Source organism: Balaenoptera physalus, assembly GCF_965194825.1.
Source record: "Balaenoptera physalus genome assembly, chromosome: 2".
NCBI lineage: Eukaryota > Metazoa > Chordata > Mammalia > Artiodactyla > Balaenopteridae > Balaenoptera > Balaenoptera physalus.
The window spans coordinates 77,032,612-77,051,943 of record NC_138883.1 but is presented as its reverse complement, the minus strand read 5'-3'; the positions used below and the strand labels follow the sequence as shown (position 1 = coordinate 77,051,943).

At 50.2% G+C, this 19,332-nt stretch overlaps 4 protein-coding genes and 1 pseudogene across 8 annotated transcripts in view; 3 read left to right on the top strand and 2 right to left on the bottom strand.

The window, feature by feature from the left end:
* LOC309656204 (muscarinic acetylcholine receptor M5) overlaps positions 1-19,332 on the top strand; it is a 340,164-nt gene that overhangs the window by 132,746 nt on the left and 188,086 nt on the right. The window lies entirely within an intron of this gene.
* LOC309656240 (uncharacterized protein) overlaps positions 1-19,332 on the bottom strand; it is a 108,656-nt gene that overhangs the window by 27,199 nt on the left and 62,125 nt on the right. Inside the window, exon 4 of one of the 2 annotated variants that reach the window (XM_082452505.1) lies at positions 16,209-16,385. The exons of the other annotated variant lie outside the window; for it this stretch is intronic. Coding sequence (XP_082308631.1) covers positions 16,336-16,385 — 50 coding nt within the window. The 3' untranslated portion in view covers positions 16,209-16,335. Of the gene's footprint in view, positions 1-16,208; positions 16,386-19,332 lie in introns of those variants that run through there. 2 annotated transcript variants of the gene reach the window in all.
* LOC309656272 (uncharacterized protein) lies at positions 327-14,393 on the top strand (the record flags this gene model as incomplete). Of its 3 annotated transcripts, none has more annotated exons than XM_082452567.1 (5): positions 327-416; positions 939-1,046; positions 2,253-2,331; positions 3,463-3,541; positions 4,295-10,143. In XM_082452567.1, the coding sequence occupies exons 2-5, from the start codon at positions 945-947 to the stop codon at positions 4,473-4,475; spliced, it is 441 nt and encodes a 146-aa protein (XP_082308693.1). In that variant the 5' UTR covers positions 327-416; positions 939-944. The 3 variants fall into 3 exon arrangements, with proteins under 3 accessions (XP_082308693.1, XP_082308695.1, XP_082308694.1); XM_082452569.1 differs by lacking the exon at positions 4,295-10,143 and adding an exon at positions 14,225-14,393 and having other exon boundaries at positions 364-416; XM_082452568.1 differs by lacking the exon at positions 327-416 and having other exon boundaries at positions 786-1,046.
* Positions 13,096-13,846, bottom strand: LOC309655618 (annotated as a pseudogene). Its single transcript has one exon. The product of its transcript is annotated as an uncharacterized misc_RNA (transcript).
* Positions 15,492-18,559, top strand: LOC309656276 (uncharacterized protein; the record flags this gene model as incomplete). Its single annotated transcript, XM_082452571.1, has 3 exons — positions 15,492-15,776; positions 16,127-16,210; positions 16,913-18,559. 3 exons carry the CDS (start codon positions 15,492-15,494, stop codon positions 16,937-16,939), a joined length of 396 nt encoding a protein of 131 aa, XP_082308697.1. The 3' UTR covers positions 16,940-18,559.

Below are 19,332 nucleotides of genomic sequence, written 5' to 3'. Positions count from 1 at the left end.
ACTGGAGGAAGACCACCTATAGGAGGTTAGTTAGCTTGGGAAGGAACCCAACTGTGTGACCTGCTTCCCCTTTCCCAGTGTCTTTAAAATAACCTTAAAAAAAAAGAAAGAAAGAATGTTTTTCTAGAGCTCCTATATCATCTCTTACCACCATCAGAAAACCACCCCCCAAAAGGGGGAGCTCATTCATATTGAAAATAACTTCTTAACGTGCAGGCATTACAGTAGGGCATTCTAGACACTGGGGGGGGGGAAAAACCATTGTATTTTTTTCTAACATTCATGTTCAACTTATTTCCAAAGTTCTTTAAAGTGTGGCATTCTTACAGGTAGACAATGTTGCTGAACAAGCGTCTGTTTCTTCCCTTTTCTTCCCCCAGGCTCAAAGATTTGGAAAGAGATAGTTAACAGAAAAGGTAAGGTAATCTCCACCTTAACAAAATATATGATCAAATGTGACCATTTGACAGATACTATGTAGTTCATAAAAACAAAATTAAGTGGAATTGGCTCTCTTTTCCCTGAAGTTGAGGATAACGTGGCTGTTTCTGTCTAATGTGCTGTACTAATAGGCTATTATGAGTTAGCTTTTGGTAACTCATCGAGTTTCCCAGTCTGGGTTCCGTACCATCAAGTCTGGATTATAACTTGTCCTGGTCACACTGTTTTTCCAAATCAGTCTTGTTCTAGTACTCTATTATATGTCTGTTTCACCTCTAATCTTTCCATTTGTCACCACTCTGGAGATGGTGTGATACGATCTTAACGGAAACATCAGGAACATGTCTTGTGAATATTTAGTTTTCTTTTTGGCCGACTCAGCATTGCCTGCCATTCAGTCATTGTTATGTGACCAGGCAGTGTAACTATTTGTGTATTAGTCCATTGGTTCCTACCTTGGGAATGTGGAGACTTGTAAACCTCTGTCCTTCCCTTAGGAATGCATGAAGGAGAAATGGAATCTCTTGCATGAATTTCTGCAGACAGAAATAAAGAATCAGTTATGTGACTTGAAAAGCAAACTACATAGAGAAGAATTATCAGAGGTAAGTCGTCAGCATCCCGGCGGCTAGAAAACGTTTCCTCCCATGTAACTTGTCTGTGACCAGGAAGGCAGAATAATCCCACCTCTCCCTGTTCCCTGATAGTTATGAAGGAAGCGCATGTGTTTCCTTATTCTCTCATGGCCCCTTGTTTACATTCACTGCTACTTAAATTATCCTTTCCTGCTGTAGGAGGGCTACCTGGCTCAAGTCAGATCCCTTTTAAATAAAGATTTGTCCTTGGAGAACAGAGCTCATGCTTTCAGTTGGGAAGTGAACGGCTGTCTAGAAAACGGGAGCCAGACAAGTGGTGAGGAGCGCAGAGTGGAAATAGCAGAGAAAAACAAGTCCCCCAAACCTGTTTCCAAACTTTGCATGCCCAGGAGAAGCAAGTCCGATGGAGAAACAAACTGTAAGAGCACTTGACTCGTTTGACCTCGTTGGAATCTGGTACCACCTAAGGGGAGGACAGACTTGGTGCCATAGGGTCTGTCTGTTCCCCCCACACACAACCCCTCCACCGGCAGTACTTGTTTTCTGTGTATCCTTTTTTTTGGTGGGGGGATGGCTGTGTTGCTCGGCTTGTACGATCTTGGTTCTCCAGCCAGGGATCGAACCCCGGCCCTTGGCAGTGAGAGTGCCGAGTCTTAACCACTGGACCGCCATGGAATTCCCTCTTGTGTATACGTCTAACTAGCTTAGATATATACTTTAAATTTTTGTCTTCAACCAAGTTACAGAGCATTAGATCCCCAAATGCGGTTGAATTTATGAGGTATAAGATAACAGGAGCTGCTGATATCTATGACTTGTAAGTTACATGCCTGTTTAAGCTAAACATTTATTCTTAGACTCCTTCCCCACTTGTAGTCAGAGTAACTCTTCTGGAATTTTTAAAAAAAGAGCATGGGACTTGAGCTCAGGTCAGGTGCTTGGCCACTTCATCTTTTGACGAAATAAACGGAGGCTCTGTTTCCTTGTGCGTCTCAGGGTTGGGCCCCTCATACAAGAGCTTGTGTTAAAATGGCCCAGCAGACTGGCAGGTGCTAATTTGGTGAGTTTATCAAGATGGTGGTTGCTTAGAATAAGAAGAGAAGGTTACTTAATCCTCAGAACCTGGTCTCTGCACCAGCTTGGTAATGCTGAAGAACTGTACCTTGGCTGTGAACTCTTTATTCATAGTGGCTTTTTTGTTTCTTTTTCTTTAAGCGGCTGAAGTGTCATCTAGCCCCAGGATTAGAAGGCAAACTACCAGGCAGACCACCATCACATCTCATTTCACAAGGAGGTCAGTATATAATGAATGGACAGCCCCCATTTTAGGGGCCAACGGTTTTTGGTAAAACACATATAAATTAGTAGGATGTAACTTAGTAATTCTGACTTCCACATTGCTTCGGTTTTCCTTTTGATATTCTGTTATTAGACATTCGTGAACAGCATTTCTGAAGATCTCATCCGTTTTTACTCTTCACATAGGAAACTTCAAATGTACATACACAGAATTACCAAGGAGAGTAAAATGAACCCCTGTGTACCTATCACCCAGTGTCAACAGTTAACATCTCCTGGCTGTTGTTTCATCTATACCCCCATATGCTCCAAGTGAAAATTATTCCAAATGGATTACAGCTCCATACACACCCATCTCCTCCCAGTTGGATTACTTTGAAACAAATCGGACATGTCATCTTATCCACACATACTATATTTCTAGATGACAAGGTCTCTTTCTCTGACAAGTTTTTATTCATATTTTGCCATAATTGCTAACATCTAGCAAACAGTCTTTTGAAGAAGACAAAACAGGCCTTATAAAGTGTAAGAGTTCCTTACTAACAAATATATAGCAGTGTTCATTCTTCCCCTTGTGTAACAGAGTTTGGTTGATTTGCTCCTTAAGCCTTTCGAGTGATAGATTCCTTATCTTCTTGCCATTGATTTAAAGAAAATAGGTGTTTTTTTCTAATAGCTTCTAGGTCTGGCTGCCTGCATCGTTTTGGTGGTTAATGTGTTCCCTTGCCTCCAGTTTTCTGTAAACTGGTAGTTAGGTCTAGAGTCTTGGTCAGATTCCAGCTTTATTTTGTGAGACTTCATTGACGGCATGGGGCTGTCCATCAGAGGCATGTGATGTCTCTTCGGTGATTCTAGCAGCCATTGATCAAAGTCTAGATCCATTATTTCTTAAGGTTTGCAAAATGGTGGTATTCTAAACCTGTCATCCAAAGAAACATTAAGCTCGAAGCTTCTTTTAATGTCCTGGCAAAAAGGGCTTCTCAGAGGGAAGAGGGGACCATGCCCTGAATCTTTGCAAAGAGAGGGTACTCTTGGTAGGGAGGAATATGAGTTGTTTCGTGCCCACTGGAGGTCTAGGGTCTGGTGAGCTAACAGTTGGCTTTACTGTGTGTGTGTGTGACAGGCCTGCCAAACGGAAACCTGAGGAAGACCCTGAAAAAGCAAAATCGGATGATGCTGTCGCTGAAGAAGAAAAAGACCAGGTAGGGCTCGCATTTAAGTTTCTTAACTCTGCCTTTGTTTGGTACACTTGCTGGTAATTGTGAATTTATACTTGGTCTGTCTATGGACCGTAAGTGACTGAGAGGGTGTTAGAACACACCCCTGGACCCAGGGCAGTACGAAGTGTATTATGGTTAGCCCCGAGGACTCAGCAGGCCCGTAACTTTGGTCTGTTCTCTCCTGTCTACCTTCCTACGTCTCCAGCTGTCAAGATTTGACAGTCGAACCAGCAGATGCGATGTGTTCAAAGCATTTGCTTCTGATGTCAGATAAGCTCCTTTCCCACATCGAATTTCTCTATAAAAGCAGAATTGTCGTGTTATTATGTGTATTGTAATAATGCTGCTTAGACTTTTTAGGTTAGAAAACTGGTGGCTTGCCAAAGGCCTCCAATATAGAAAATGTCAGTCTCTAGCACTGTCTCATGTGACTTGAGGGGCAAACCTAGGTACTACCAGATGGTCACACGCTCTCTATTTCATTCCTGCCACAGGATTAGCTGTGTAAGTCGGGAAGTCTGTAGGTTTACAGGTGGGTAGTAAATGCCCTGTTACCTGCTAAAGATGAGTATCCGTGGTTTGCTCTAAGGCAGGGTTTCTCAACCAAGGCATTGACTTCTGGGGCCAGATAAACCCTTGCTGTGGTGTGTGAGTCCTGTGCATCGTAGAGTGTTTAGCAAGGTCCCGACCTCTTACTCACTAGGTGCCCGTAACATTCCGTCTCTCTCCTCCCAGTTGTGACAGCCAAAATCACCTTCAGACTTCCCCAGATGCCCCCTGGGGGGCACAGTTGCACTCAGTGAGAAGCAATGGACTCAAGGCTACCAATATCTTTGAGGTAGACTTGACGTCCTGTTGTGAAAGACATACTCATTCTCCTGTTTTTATTTTGGAAATTAGATGCCACTGTTCATGATCGTTATTCAGATGTCTGTAATTAAGCTTCGTCAGACTACCCACTCACAGGTGGGACACTGAGACAGAGGGAAACAGCTTGTCCAAGTCACATGGCCACATCCCTTGCCTCCTAAGAAAACGTGTCACAAGTGAAAGCAAGCTGGCTCTTGTAATATTGACAAGTCTTTTTCTTTAAACAAATGTGCCAGTTTTAGAGTTGTTCTTTGCCCTCTAACCTTTTGGAGGGCTTACATAGCCTTCAAGCTTCTCAAGAAACGAACTGGGACACTCTTTCCCAAGCAGGAAGCAGTTTCACTGGCAGTGTGTGAGAGGCCTTGGGGACTTGGAGGATGAACACTTGTCGAAACAGGGTGTATCCCGATATGCTAGAGTAAGGCTCAGTGCACCACACCGGTGTTATCAGGTGGTGTTGGTCAAAGAAGTAGTACTACAGAGAGAATCTTACTTTAGTCAATTTCAAGTTTTGAGATCTCACTATGTTTTTTAAAACAGGTATTAAATACATGCATTTGGTAAAACAGTACAAAAGGCTGTTTGGTACATAGCAGCCGAAGAAAAACAATGTGGCTATTCCGTGCTGAGCTATGCTGTGAGCATTATCAAATAAATACTGGATTGTGAGGCCTTTGTTCAGGAACAAAAAAGAATATAAAATATCTCATTACCACAACTAAGGAGCTGGCCTGTGGCAACTAAGACCCGGCACAATTAACTAACTAACTAACGGACTATTTCTTTTTTTTTTTTTTTCTTTATGACAAAAGACTTAAAAATGACCACGGTTAAAGATTTCATGAAAGTTCATAATAATGCAGTTGACAAGAAAATTAGTTATTTCTGAGATATACATTTTAAAGTAATAACTAGGATTATTACATATAACATTATACCAGAACATATAAGAGTTTTAGAAATTTCATGTAATGTCTGAAACATTTATATTAACATATTTCCATACATATTTCCATACACATACAAATATAAGATTTTTAGAAATTTCATGTAATGTCTGAAACATTTATATTAACATATTTCCATACAAATAACCCAATGAAAGTTTAGTATTAGTTGTTTTGTTTGTTTTTTTATAGTGCAGGTTCTTATTAGGCATCAATTTTATACACATCAGTGTATACATGTCAATCCCCATCGCCCAATTCAGCACACCACCATCCCCACCCCACCGCAGTTTTCCCCCCTTGGTGTCCATATGTCCATTCTCTACATCTGTGTCTCAACTTCTGCCCTGCAAACTGGCTCATCTGTACCATTTTTCTAGGTTCCACATACATGCATTAATATACGATATTTGTTTTTCTCTTTCTGACTTACTTCACTCTGTATGACAGTCTCTAGATCCATCCACGTCTCAACAAATGACTCAATTTCGTTCCTTTTTATGGCTGAGTAATATTCCAATGTATATATGTACCATACTTCTTTATCCATTCGTCTGTTGATGGGCATTTAGGTTGCTTCCATGACCTGGCTATTGTAAATAGTGCTGCAATGAACATTCGGGTGCATGTGTCTTTTTTTTTTTTTTAATATTTATTTATTTATGTATTTATTTTTTGGCTGTGTCGGGTCTTCGTTTCTGTGCGAGGGCTTCCTCTAGTTGCAGCAAGCGGGGGCCACTCTTCATCGCGGTGCGCGGGCCTCTCACCGTCGCGGCCTCTCCTGTTGCGGAGCACAGGCTCCAGATGCGCAGGCTCAGCAATTGTGGTTCACGGGCCCAGCCGCTCCGCGGCATGTGGGATCCTCCCAGACCAGGGCTCGAACCCGTGTCCCCTGCATTGGCAGGCAGACTCTCAACCACTGCGCCACCAGGGAAGCCCCAGCATGTGTCTTTTTGAATTATGGTTTTCTCTGGGTATATGCCCAGTAGTGGGATTGCTGGGTCATATGGTAATTCTATTTTTAGTTTTTTAAGGAACCTCCATATTGTTCTCCATAGTGGCTGTATCAATTTACATTCCCACCAACAGTGCAAGAGGGTTCCCTTTTCTCCACACCCTCTCCAGCATTTGTTGTTTGTAGATTTTCTGATGATGCCCATTCTAACAGGAGGGAAGTGATACCTCATTGTAGTTTTGATTTGCATTTCTCTAATAATTAGTGATGTTGAGCATCTTTTCATGTGCTTCGTGGCCGTCTGTATGTCTTCTTTGGAGAAATGTCTATTTAGGTCTTCTGCCCATTTTTGGATTGGGGTGTTTGTTTCTTTAATATTGAGCTGAATGAGCTGTTTATATATTTTGGAGATTAATCCTTTGTCCGTTGATTCATTTGCAAATATTTTCTCCCATTCTGAGGGTTGTCTTTTTGTCTTGTTTATGGTTTCCTTTGCTGTGCAAAAGCTTTGAAGTTTCATTAGGTCCCACTGGTTTATTTTTGTTTTTATTTCCATTACTCTAGGAGGTGGATCAAAAAAGATCTTGCTGTGATTTATGTCAAAGAGTGTTCTTCCTATGTTTTCCTCTAAGAGTTTTATAGTGTCCACTCTTATATTTAGGTCTCTAATCCATTTTGAGTTTATTTTTGTGTATGGTGTTAGGGAGTATTCTAATTTCATTCTTTTACATGTAGCTGTCCAGTTTTCCCAGCACCACTTATTGAAGAGACTGTCTTTTCTCCATTGTATATCTTTGCCTCCTTTGTCGTAGATTAGTTGACCATAGGTGCGTGGGTTAATCTCTGGGCTTTCTATCTTGTTCCATTGATCTATGTTTCTGTTTTTGTGCCAGTACCATATTGTCTTGATTACTGTAGCTTTGTAGTATAGTCTGAAGTCAGGGAGCCTGAATCCTCCAGCTCCGTTTTTTTCCCCTCAAGACTGCTTTGGCTATTCGGGGTCTTTTGTGTCTCCATACAAATTTTAAGATGATTTGTTCTAGCTCCGTAAAAAATGCCATTGGTAATTTGATAGGGATTGCATTGAATCTGTAGATTGCTTTGGGTAGTATACTCATTTTCACAATGTTGGTTCTTCCAATCCAAGAACATGGTATATCTCTCCATCTGTTGGTATCATCTTTAATTTCTTTCATCAGTGTCTTATAGTTTTCTGCATACAGGTCTTTTGTCTCCCTAGGTAGGTTTATTCCTAGGTATTTTATTCTTTTTGTTGCAATGGTAAATGGGAGTGTTTCCTTAATTTCTCTTTCAGATTTTTCATCATTAGTGTATAGGAATGCAAGAGATTTCTGTGCATTAATTTTGTATCCTGCAACTTTACCATATTCATTGATTAGCTCTAGCAGTTTTCTGGTGGCAGTTTTAGGATTCTCTATGTATAGTATCATGTCATCCGCAAACAGTGACAGTTTTACTTCTTCTTTTCCAATTTGTATTCCTTTTATTTCTTTTTCTTCTCTGATTGCCGTGGCTAGGACTTCCAGAACTATGTTGAATAATAGTGGTGAGAGTGGACATCCTTGTCTCGTTCCTGATCTTAGAGGAAATGCTTTCAGTTTTTCACCATTGAGAATGATGTTTGCTGTGGGTTTGTCATATATGGCCTTTATTATGTTGAGGTAGGTTCCCTCTATGCCCACTTTCTGGAGAGTTTTTATCAGAAATGGGTGTTGAATTTTGTCAAAAGCTTTTTCTGCATCTATTGAGATGATCATATGGTTTTTATTCTTCAGTTTGGTAATATGGTGTATCACATTGATTGATTTGCATATGTTGAAGAATCCTTGCATCCCTGGGATAAATCCCACTTGGTCGTGGTGTATGATCCTTTTAATGTGTTGTTGGATTCTGTTTGCTAGTATTTTGTTGAGGACTTTTGCATCTATATTCATCAGTGATATTGGTCTGTAATTTTCTTTTTTTGTAGTGTCTTTGTCTGGTTTTGGTATCAGGGTGATGGTGGCCTCATAGAATGAGTTTGGGAGTGTTCCTTCCTCTGCAATTTTTTGGAAGAGTTTGAGAAGGATGGGCGTTAGCTCTTCTCTAAATGTTTGATAGAATTCACCTGTGAAGCCATCTGGTCCTGGACTTTTGTTTGTTGGAAGATTTTTAATCACAGTTTCAATTTCATTACTTGTGATTGGTCTGTTCATATTTTCTGTTTCTTCCTGGTTCAGTCTTGGAAGGTTATACCTTTCTAAGAATTTGTCCATTTCTTCCAGGTTGTCCATTTTATTGGCATAGAGTTGCTTGTAGTAGTCTCTTAGGATGCTTTGTATTTCTGCGGTGTCTGTTGTAACTTCTCCTTTTTCATTTCTGATTTTATTGATTTGAGTCCTCTCCCTCTTTTTCTTGATGAGTCTGGCTAATGGCTTATCAATTTTGTTTATCTTCTCAAAGAACCAACTTGTAGTTTTATTGATCTTTGCTATTGTTTTCTTTGTTTCTATTTCATTTATTTTTGCTCTGATCTTTATGATTTCTTTCCTTCTGCTAACTTTGGGTTTTGTTTGTTCTTCTTTCTCTAGTTTCTTTAGGTGTAAGGTTAGATTGTTTACTTGAGATTTTTCTTGTTTCTTGTTTCTTGAGGTAGGCTTGTATAGCTATAAACTTCCCTCTTAGAACTGCTTTTGCTGCATCCCATAGGTTTTGGGTCGTCGTGTTTTCATTGTCATTTGTCTCTAGGTATTTTTTGCTTTCCTCTTTGATTTCTTCAGTGATCTCTTGGTTATTTAGTAACGTATTGTTTAGCCTCCATGTGTTTGTCTTTTTTACGTTTTTTTCCCTGTAATTCATTTCTAATCTCATAGCGTTGTGGTCAGAAAAGATGCTTGATATGATTTCAATTTTCTTAAATTTACTGAGGCTTGATTTGTGACCCAAGATGTGATCTATCCTGGAGAATGTTCCGTGCGCACTTGAGACGAACGTGTAATCTGCTGTTTTTGGATGGAATGCCCTATATATATCAATTAAATCTCTCTGGTCTATTGTGTCATTTAAAGCTTCTGTTTCCTTATTTATTTTCATTTTGGATGATCTGTCCATTGGTGTAAGTGAGGTGTTAAAGTCCCCCACTATTACTGTGTTACTGTCGATTTCCTCTTTTATAGCTGTTAGCAGTTGCCTTATGTATTGAGGTGCTCCTATGTTGGGTGCATATATATTTATAATTGTTATATCTTCTTCTTGGATTGATCGCTGGATCATTATGTAGTGTCCTTCCTTGTCTCTTGTAACATTCTTTATTTTAAAGTCTATTTTATCTGATATGAGTATAGCTACTCCAGCTTTCTTTTGATTTCCATTTGCATGGAATATCTTTTTCCATCCCCTTACTTTCAGTCTGTATGTGTCCCTAGGTCTAAAGTGGGTCTCTTGTAGACAGCATATATATGGGTCTTGTTTTTGTATCCATTCAGCCAGTCTATGTCTTTTGGTTGGGGCATTTAATCCATTCACGTTTAAGGTAATTATCGATAGGTATGTTCCTATGACCATTTTCTTAATTGTTTTGGGTTTGTTTTTGTAGGTCCTTTTCTTTTCTTGTGTTTCCCACTTAGAGAAGTTCCTTTAGCATTTGTTGTAGAGCTGGTTTGGTGGTGCTGAATTCTCTTAGCTTTTGCTTGTCTGTAAAGCTTTTGATTTCTCCATCAAATCTAAATGAGATCCTTGCTGGGTAGAGTAATCTTGGTTGTAGGTTCTTCCCTTTCATCACTTTAAGTATATCATGCCACTCCCTTCTGGCTTGCAGAGTTTCTGCTGAGAAATCAGCTGTTAACCTTATGGGAGTTCCCTTGTATGTTATTTGTCGTTTTTCCCTTGCTGCTTTCAATAATTTTTCTTTGTCTTTAATTTTTGCCACTTTGATTACTATGTGTCTCGGCGTGTTTCTCCTTGGGTTTATTCTGTATGGGACTCTCTGCGCTTCCTGGACTTGGGTGGCTATTTCCTTTCCCATGTTAGGGAAGTTTTCGACTATAATCTCTTCAAAGATTTTCTCTGGTCCTTTCTCTCTCTCTTCTCCTTCTGGGACCCCTATAATGCGAATGTTGTTGCGTTTAATGTTGTCCCAGAGGTCTCTTAGGCTGTCTTCATTTCTTTTCATTCTTTTTTCTTTAGTCTGTTCCGCAGCAGTGAATTCCACCATTCTGTCTTCCAGGTCACTGATCCATTCTTCTGCCTCAGTTATTCTGCTATTGATTCCTTCTAGTGTAGTTTTCATTTCAGTTATTGTATTGGTCATCTCTGTTTGTTTGTTCTTTAATTCTTCTAGGTCTTTGTTAATCATTTCTTGCATCTTCTCAATCTTTGCCTCCATTCTTATTCCGAGGTCCTGGATCATCTTCACTATCATTATTCTGAATTCTTTTTCTGGAAGGTTGCCTATCTCCACTTCATTTAGTTGTTTTTCTGGGGTTTTTTCTTGTTCCTTCATCTGGTACATAGCGCTCTGCCTTTTCATCTTCTCTATCTTTCTGTAACTGTGGTTTTTGGTCCACAGGCTGCAGGATTGTAGTTTCTCTTGCTTCTGCTGTCTGCCCTCTGGTGGTTGAGGCTATCTAAGAGGCTTGATGGGAGGCTCTGGTCCTGACTATTTCTTAAAATCTCATTGATAGGTATTGAATATGATTTTTTAAAATTTATTTATTTATTTAATTTATTTATTTTTGGCTGCGTTGGGTCTTCCTTGCTGCGTGTGTGCTTTCTCCAGTTGCGGTGAGCGGGGCTACTCTTCGTTGCGGTGCGTGGGCTTCTCATTGCGGTGGCTTCTCTTGTTGCGGAGCACGGGCTCTAGGCGCGCGGGCTTCAGTAGTTGGGGCACGAGGACTCAGTAGTTGTGGCTTTTGGGCTCTAGAGCGCAGGCTCAGTAGTTGTGGCGCACGGGCTTCATTGCTCCGTGGCGTGTGGGAACTTCCCGGACCAGGGCTTGAACCCTTGTCCCCTGCATTGGCAGGCGGATTCTTAACCACTGCGCCAGCAGGGAATCCCAGGCTCCAGCCTTTTTAAAAATGTGTTCCTTCCACCTTCATGAAGCAGGCGTAGGGGATGGGGAGGAGTGAGAACCCGATTGGCAGGGGTCCGGTCGCAACCCCGGAAGGGGACGGGGGACGATCTAAGAGGTGGCACCCGGCTACAGTTGACCCCCAGTGACAGCTAACAGCTGCAGTGCTGCCCCTTCCTGCCCCAGGACCTGAGCTCAGGTCCCGGGGCGGCTGGAGAAACACACTGTTTTTGGTGAGATGCTCTTACTTACTGTGTGGAGCTGCTCCGGCTGCCCCGGCGACCACACCCCTGCAGGGCCCTGTGCCCGTCCTCCCTGCCCCCTGCCCAGGGCTCGGAGAACAGCAGTCTCTGTGGGGCAACCTGCTTCCAAGTCCTTCAGTGACCACGGAGGACTGGGAACGGGCTGGGCTACCGGGGAGCCTGGGCATCCAACACCTGAGCTCAGCCCTGGGGGCTCACGTGACGGCAGGGGCTGGGGGTTGCGGGCGGTGAGCGGAGGGGCCTCCAGCCGGCATCAGCCTGGGCCCTGGACCCGGGGAAAGGCCTCACCCTCTCAGTCCTGACCTGCCGCTCAGGAACCCTGTGGCCCACCAGCCCGAGGCCTGTGTCGCCCGCCACGGACTGCCCGGCACACGGCTGGGGTGCCAACGCCACACCTGGATTTTGCACGGGGACCATCTGGGGGCTCGGTGCACAGGAAGACGAGCAGCCCCCAGGCCCCGACACGCCCCTTCCATATCCATCGAGAGGTGCCTGATGGAAGGCCGGCTGTGCTCCTTTTCAAGCCCCAGGGAATTCACACGAACAGCCCTCCCGGCCACGGGGTGCCTGCCCACCGGCTCTGGGCCTGCGACCAGCCCAGAACACAAGAAGGCACCGAAGTGGGTGCAGGGAGCTGAGCCGGGGCTGCAGAAGGGCAGACACCACAGCCTGGTCCACAACCGACTGCCCTAGGGCGGGTGAGAACGGGCGGGCAGGCTGAGGGGGGGACAGAGCGTGGCACGGCCTGCCCGCCTGGGCCACGGGGAGAAGGTCGGGGCACTGCCCGCGCGCTCGCTCCGCTGCCTGGCATCCTTTGTCGGGGCGAAGGGCCGGAGGCAGGGCTCCCGAGGAGCTCAAAGGCCCGGGAAGGACACACGGGACGGTCCAGAGCCACCCTACCGCTCCAGTGGTGCAGCACCCTCTCTGAATTCCTACTGCCACCAAAACACATCCCTAAGGCCTTTGGGAAGAATCGCTAGGACCCAGGAAGGCAGCCCCCTGCTGTGGTCCAGACTTCAGCGCTGCCGATGATCAGAGGGAGCCAGCCGGCCGGCCTTGAGCAGGAGGACAGGACACGGGGACAGGGACAGCCACAGCCGGGCTTCCCGCAGCTGTGCCCACCGCCAGAACCAGCTCCAGCCAATCACAGCCCCCGAGATGCCAAACAGTGACGGGCGAGAGGCTGGCAGGAAACTGACACCCCCTCACTGGAGAGCCTGCCCGGCCGGGGTGCGGGGCACCATCCCCGTCTGAACTCACCCCACAGCTCAGCCATCTCCCAGTGACCCAGATGCATCACCACGGCCCCAGGGCTGATCCCTGACGAAGGTCAGAACCCCCCCCAGTGTGACGGCCCCCATGCCACTCCTGTGGTGGAAGGGACGGCAGGCAGAGACCAGGATTAGAGTCTTTTTATTAACAGCTACGTTTTCAAAGAACCGTTTTGTTACCAGGAAAGCTCCCCAGGAAGGGATTGCATTAGTGCAACAAGGGGGAGCCTTGATGCCAGGCTCTCCAGACACTTCCAGGTGGAGACTTTTGGCCTAGGCCGGCCGCCGGGGACTCAGGGGCTGGGAGGACACGCGGCCCCTCCCCCGCCCCGACGGGGCGCTAAGGCACCCGGCCCGCCTGGGTGGGCAAAACCCCGTGCCTTCAGCAGGCCGGTGGCTTGCAGCCCTCAACCTGCAGCCCTTTGCTCAGGAGGAAGGCGTCCTGCGTGGGGTCACAACCCAGGAAGAGCTTCACCATGCCCTTGGCATCCTCGGAGCCCCCTGGCCTCAGAATGCAGCTTCTGTCGTCCCTGGCAACCTGACGAGAGGGGGCGGGGCTGCAGGAGGGTGGAGCACCCCCTTCACTGGGGGCGTGGGTGTGGCCACCTCTGCCGTGACTCAACAAAGGGCAGGGGAGCAGGGGGTCCAGGGCAGGGCCCTCAGAGCCTGGCAGGCCCAGGCGGGCGGCACAAGCATCTAGGCCCAGGCCAAGGACCTCCGTGTTGGTCTGCACGGCAGGCTGGCCTCTCACCTTGCCGCTCAGGACGCCCTCCCGCTTGAGACGTGTGTGGAACGTGTCCGCGGAGTACACCTCGCTGCACAGGTAGCCATAGGACTGGGCGTCGTAGCTTCCTGCCAGGTGGCCGAAGGTCGCAAGCAGGTGGGTCCCTGGGACACAGGCGGAGAAGCTCCTGCCCGGCCCCCTGGCCGCTCCGTGCCCCTTCCCCAGAGAGGGGGCCTCAAAGCAGCCCTGTCTGAGTCCCCTGCCACTAGAGGGAGTATTGGCCCAACACTTCTAGAAAACGGGGACCTTGCGGGCAACTCAGTGGAGGGACACAAATAAATTTTTGCCGACTTTCTGCTGAAGCTCACGAGGGTTCACCCCTAAGCCTCTTACAAGGTCAGCTGCCCGAGGCTCCGAGGGATGAGTCAGGGCTCACCTTCCAGCACGGGGGGAGCGCGGGTTCAAGCACTCACGAGGGAGTGAACTACGTCTCCGCACCGACACGCACGGGCAAACCTCGTCGACGCGTTCCGTCCGGGGTATGAAGCCCTCTCCTGCCTCTTCCAGGCTCTCCAGAAAGCACGTGCAGATACGCCCACCCCACCCTCGGACTCCGCGGGCCACAGCTGGAGGGACCAGCCCAGGAACCGAGGCAGGAAGAGGCCAGAGGTCAGCGGGCCTCGGCCAGAGCCCGTCAGTCGGTCCCCCTTCACACACCACCAGAGGATCCTCTTGACCTGGGCAGTAGCCGCCAACCGACCGCTAAGGTGGGCCCGGCGTGCACTTGGCTACCTGGCGTGGCTGGGACCCCGAGGACCTCCTGGCAGAGGCGGGCATTCTCCTGGGCCGGGTCCGCGGGCGTCTGCGTGTGCAGGGCCTTGTCCACCTTGGCCAGGACGATCTGGCGCAGGTTGAAGAGGCCTGGAGGGCGGGAGGAAGGAGACGGGGGGCTGGCACTGTGGGCAGGCCGCGCTTTCCAGCCGGGCGGTCCGGGAGCCCCTTTCCTTTCCCTCGGCCCGACCGCACCGGGGTTGGCCAGCCGGGACTTGATGAGTTGGCCAGCAGCTCCAGGGGACGGCGCTCCCCGTGCCCCACCGAGACTGGCAGCAACGCCAGGGCTTCACAGGGCGCGGCGCTCCCGGCCCCAGAGCCTTCCCTCTGGTTCTCATCACCGGCTGTCGCCAGAGTCTCAGGTGACGTGCCTTTCTTGTCGTTTGTCTTTTTTCCGGCCCTCAGCCACGCAAAGGTGTGAAGCCCTGACACTCGCTGCCACGTGGATGCACCCTGAGAACACGATGCTCAGCGAGACAAGTCAGACACAGAAGGGCACACAGGGTGTGACCCCACTGAGGGGAAACATCCAGAACAGGTAGATCCACAGAGTCAGAGTGGGTTCCTGGTTGTCAGGGGCAGGGGAGGGGAGGGAATGATAACTAAAGGCGTGAGGGACATTTTTGGGGTGAGGGAAATGTTCCAAAACAGGACAGTAGTGACGGCTGCACAGCTCAGTAAAGTGTCCCCACGCGCTCCGGTGCAGCCTGTGAGAGCATCGCTCTCTGGACGAAGGGCTGACCGCAGGAAGACTGAACGAGCACTGGGTCCTGGGCCCAGACGCTCAGCTGGGGACCCCCCCCTCCCCCGGTGGGGAAGTCCCTGGGAGTTGCTGAGCGTCCACCGAGACTGGCAGCAGCCCCAGGGCCTCACAGGGCGCGGCGCTCCCGGCCCCAGAGCCTACCCTCTGGTTCTCATCACCGCCTGTCACCAGACTTGCATGCAACGTTCCTTTCTTTTCTTTTGTCTTTTTAAAGGCAACTCGTGAATACACGTATTTAACATGCAGGGAACCAGTCCTGACTCCCTGATCTGCGGCTTCCAGCCTCCAGAGTCTCGAGGACATCCACTTCCGTTTTTTTACACGCCCTGTGCGTGGGGTTTGATGATGGAAACTGACACTGAGGGCGTCACCACGTGCGGGGTGACATCAGCGGAAGAATCCCGTGGCGAGGGCCTGCCTGAGAACCACGGGAGAGCCCGGGCCCTCCCCGCCCCCTGCCTGCAGCCCCGCGCCCGCACCCACCTGGGAGCGGAGCTGGTGCATCGCTTGCCAGAACTCATGGAAGTAGGTCTCCAGCTCATCATGCTGCAACAGGGAGGGCGGGTTGGGCGTAGGCTTGGTGAAGTTGGCCACCATGGCCGCGATGGCAATCTGGCGTCTCCCATCCTGCTGCAGGCAGCCCGGCTGCAGGCCAAAGCAGGCCATGTGCCCGGACTTCCCTTCCCTGGGGAGGGACGCGGGTGAGGCCCCGCTTCCACAGAGGAGCCCTGGCCCACGGCCGACAGGTTCCCCCACGCATGCACCGAGGGTAGAGGTCCAGGTAGAACTTGCGGATGGATGACCTTGTCCGCGGCCGCGTCCCGGACCATGTAGAGCCTCACATCTTCGTGACACACGTTGGCACCCTCCTCCAGGTCGAAGGTCAGCCCCAGCAGCTCCTGGGAGATGCCCAGCTGCCCGCGCGTGACCACCTGCATGGGGAAGGACTCATTGAGCAGGTACTGGTCCACGTGGTAGCGCGTCTCCTCCCCCTGGTTCATGTAGTAGCACAGGTCCTAGACGTTGATGGGCCCGTCAAAGTGCAGGCCCCGCCTCTGGCACTTGGCCTTCCTTAGGTCCAGGATCACGGCCGCTCCTGCTCCCCGAGGGGCTTCAGCTTCTGGGCCAGCTCATCTGCAGGCGGAGGGGAGAGGTTCGGCTATGTCCCTGTGGCAGCCTCCCAGCCGCCACCCACCCCACGCCCCTCGAGGCAGAATGAAGGGTTGGGGGAGGCGACCCCCAAGGGCTGACACAGTGGGGTCTCAGGCAGCACCACGTCCAGTCAAGGTCCGCCTGACCCCTGTCCCCACTGGGACTCGGGGAGGCAGGGTTACCTAGGAAAGTGGCCACCACCTGGCTGGTCTTGGCCATGTTCATCTCCAGCACGGAGTCGGCACGCGTGCTGAACCCCAGCAGGCGGGACTTCTGAGCCTGCAGCCTTACCAGCTCCCCGAGGATCGCGCAGTTCTCCTGGAACCCAGAGACGGCCAGCGCTGGGGACCGTGGGCCACGCCCTCCCCACGGGCCCCGGGCCAGGTCTCTGAGGGCGGGCAGGACTCTCAGGCCACTGGCGGGCACAGCCAATCCCCCTCCCTCCTCCTCCTGGCCCGGATTTCTAGACACTTTGGTGCTGTCCTAACACGTGGTCTTTATGAACACAGGTCCTTTTGGAACCAGAAACGGCGTGAACCGTGATGAGCTCTAAGGCCAAGGGCAGGAAGAAATGTGACCAGGCTCTCCAGGAGCCACCCAGGGGCCTCCCCGGGCTCAACAATACAGACTCGGCTGCCGTGCAGACAGCAGGTCATCCCCACGGCGCCCGAACACCCAGGCCCCTGGACGGCGAGACGCCTGTTGCTGCAGGTGGCCCGGGGCTGGCTGGTGAGGCCCGGCCCCAGGCGTACGCCACCTTCTCTGGGGCCACCTCTCCGGCTCTGCGGTGGGGTTCTCCTGGGAGCCCCCAGTCACCACAGGACCAACGTGGCCTGTCTGCAGCCCAAGAAGGTGGGGACACAGGACTGTCCCCCATGCCCCCCACATCACCCACGAGGCCGAGCAAGCACCAGTGGTGTCTGCGGGGAAGATGAAGGGCTCATGCACAGCCCCCATCTACTGAAGATGCTGAACAGGAGAAGCACAGACTGCAGCCACACGCGGTATGGACCAAACGCAAGTGTCCTTGGAGGAACCGATGTCTGAATGTCAAGGCCGTACCCGGGCCACAGTGAGAAGGCCCAGACCCCACGCAAGGCACAGAGAGGAGATGGGGGGAACATCTGCGAATCTGAGCTCATCGGGCATCACCCCAGAAGGAGAGGGAGAGGGAGAGGGAGAGAGAGGGAGGTACAGACGTCTCTCCCTTCCCTGGGGGTTCTCTAGTGCAGCCAAGGCTGAAAAGCACTGCATTTCGGGAGATGGGTCCTCGTGGAAAAGTTAAATAGTAGCTCATGGCATTATCGACACATATTCAAAAGGCCCCAAATCTTGGGGAGTCAGGGAGGGGAGCTGGCGGCTGCCTCGTAAAGGAGGAGAGATTGGGCGTCAGAGGAGGTGCCTGTGCAGCCCGCCGCCGCCGCCCAGGGCCCCGCAGACTTCATCTCCCAGCTGTGGTCCCGGGCTGGAAGGCAGCGCGGAGGTCAAGCCGTCCAAGCATCAACGTTGACTTCAGGGCTGATCTAAAAGGCGCCTGGTGTTTGTTGAAGCAGAAGAAAGAGAAAGCAGTGGGGAGAGGAGGGGAGGGGGAGGGAGCCCCCATCAGCCCTTCTCCCTCTCTCCCTCTCTGTCTCCCTCTCTCCCTCCTTCCCTCCCTCCCTCTACCTCCCTGCTTCTCACTCTCACTCTCACTCTCCCTCCATCTCTCCCTCTGCCTCTTTCCCTCTCCCTCTTTCCCTCTCCCTCTCTCCCTGTCCCCCTCTCCCTGTCCCTGTTTCCCTGTTCCGCTCTTCCGATACCTCATTCCCTCTCCCTCTCTCCCTCTCTCCCTCCCTCTCTCCCTCTCCTGCTCCCTCTCCCTCTCCCTCCACCTCCTTCCCTCTCTGGAGAGGGTGCCTGCTTCCTTCTCTGTCTCCCTCTCTGGAGAGGGAAGGAGGTGGAGGGAGAGGGATAGAGGGAGGGAGGGAAAGACAAAGGCGTCTCTCCCTCCCTCCCTCTCTCCCTCTCTCCCTCCCTCTCTCCATCTCCCTCACTCCCTCCCAGAGATGGAGAGACAGAGGAAGAGACAGAGACAAGGGAGAGGGAGAGAGGGAGAGGGAGAGAGAGGGTGGAGGGAGGGAGAGAGAGAGAGAGGTGTCTTCCTCCCTCCCTTTCCCTCTCTCCCTCCTCTCTCTCCCTCTCCTGCTCCCTCTCCCTCTCTGGAGAGGGAAGGAGGTGGAGGGAGAGGGAGCAGGAGAGGGAGAGAGAGGGGGAGAGGGGGAGAGGGATAGAGGGAGGGAAGGAAAGACAGACGTCTCTCCCTCCCTCCCTCTATCCCTCTCTCCCTCCCTTTATCCCTCTCTCGCTCCCTCTCTCCCACTCCCTCTCCCTCCAACTCTCCCTCTCCCTCCGTCTCTCCATCTCCCTCACTCCCTCCCAGAGACGGAGGAAGAGGCAGAGACAAGGGAGAGGGAGAGGGAGAAGGAGAGAGAGGGGGGAGAGAGGGAGAGAGAGAGAGGTCTCTTCCTCCCTCCCTTTCCCTCTCTCCTTCTCTCCCTCTCTCCCTCGCCCTCTCTCCCCCCTCCCTCTGCTCCTCTCCCTCATCTCTGCCTCTCCCTCCATCTCTCCCTGTCTGAGAGGGAATGAGGGAGCGGGAGAGACGGAGGGAGAGGGAGAGACGGAGGGAGCGGGAGAGACGGAGGGAGAGGGAGAAGGAGGGAGGGAGAGGGAGAGAGGAAGGGAAAGGGCGAGGGAGAGGGAGGGAGGGAGAGACATCTCTCCCTCTCCCTCTCCCTCTCCCTCTCCCTCCCTTCCTCTCCCTCTCCCTCTCCCTCCCTTCCTCTCCCTCTCCTAGAGGGAGGGAGGGAGAGGGAGAGACAGGGGGAGAGGAGAGGGAGGGAGCGAAGGAGAGGGGGAGTCGGACAAGGAGGTAGGGTGAGGGAGAAGGAGA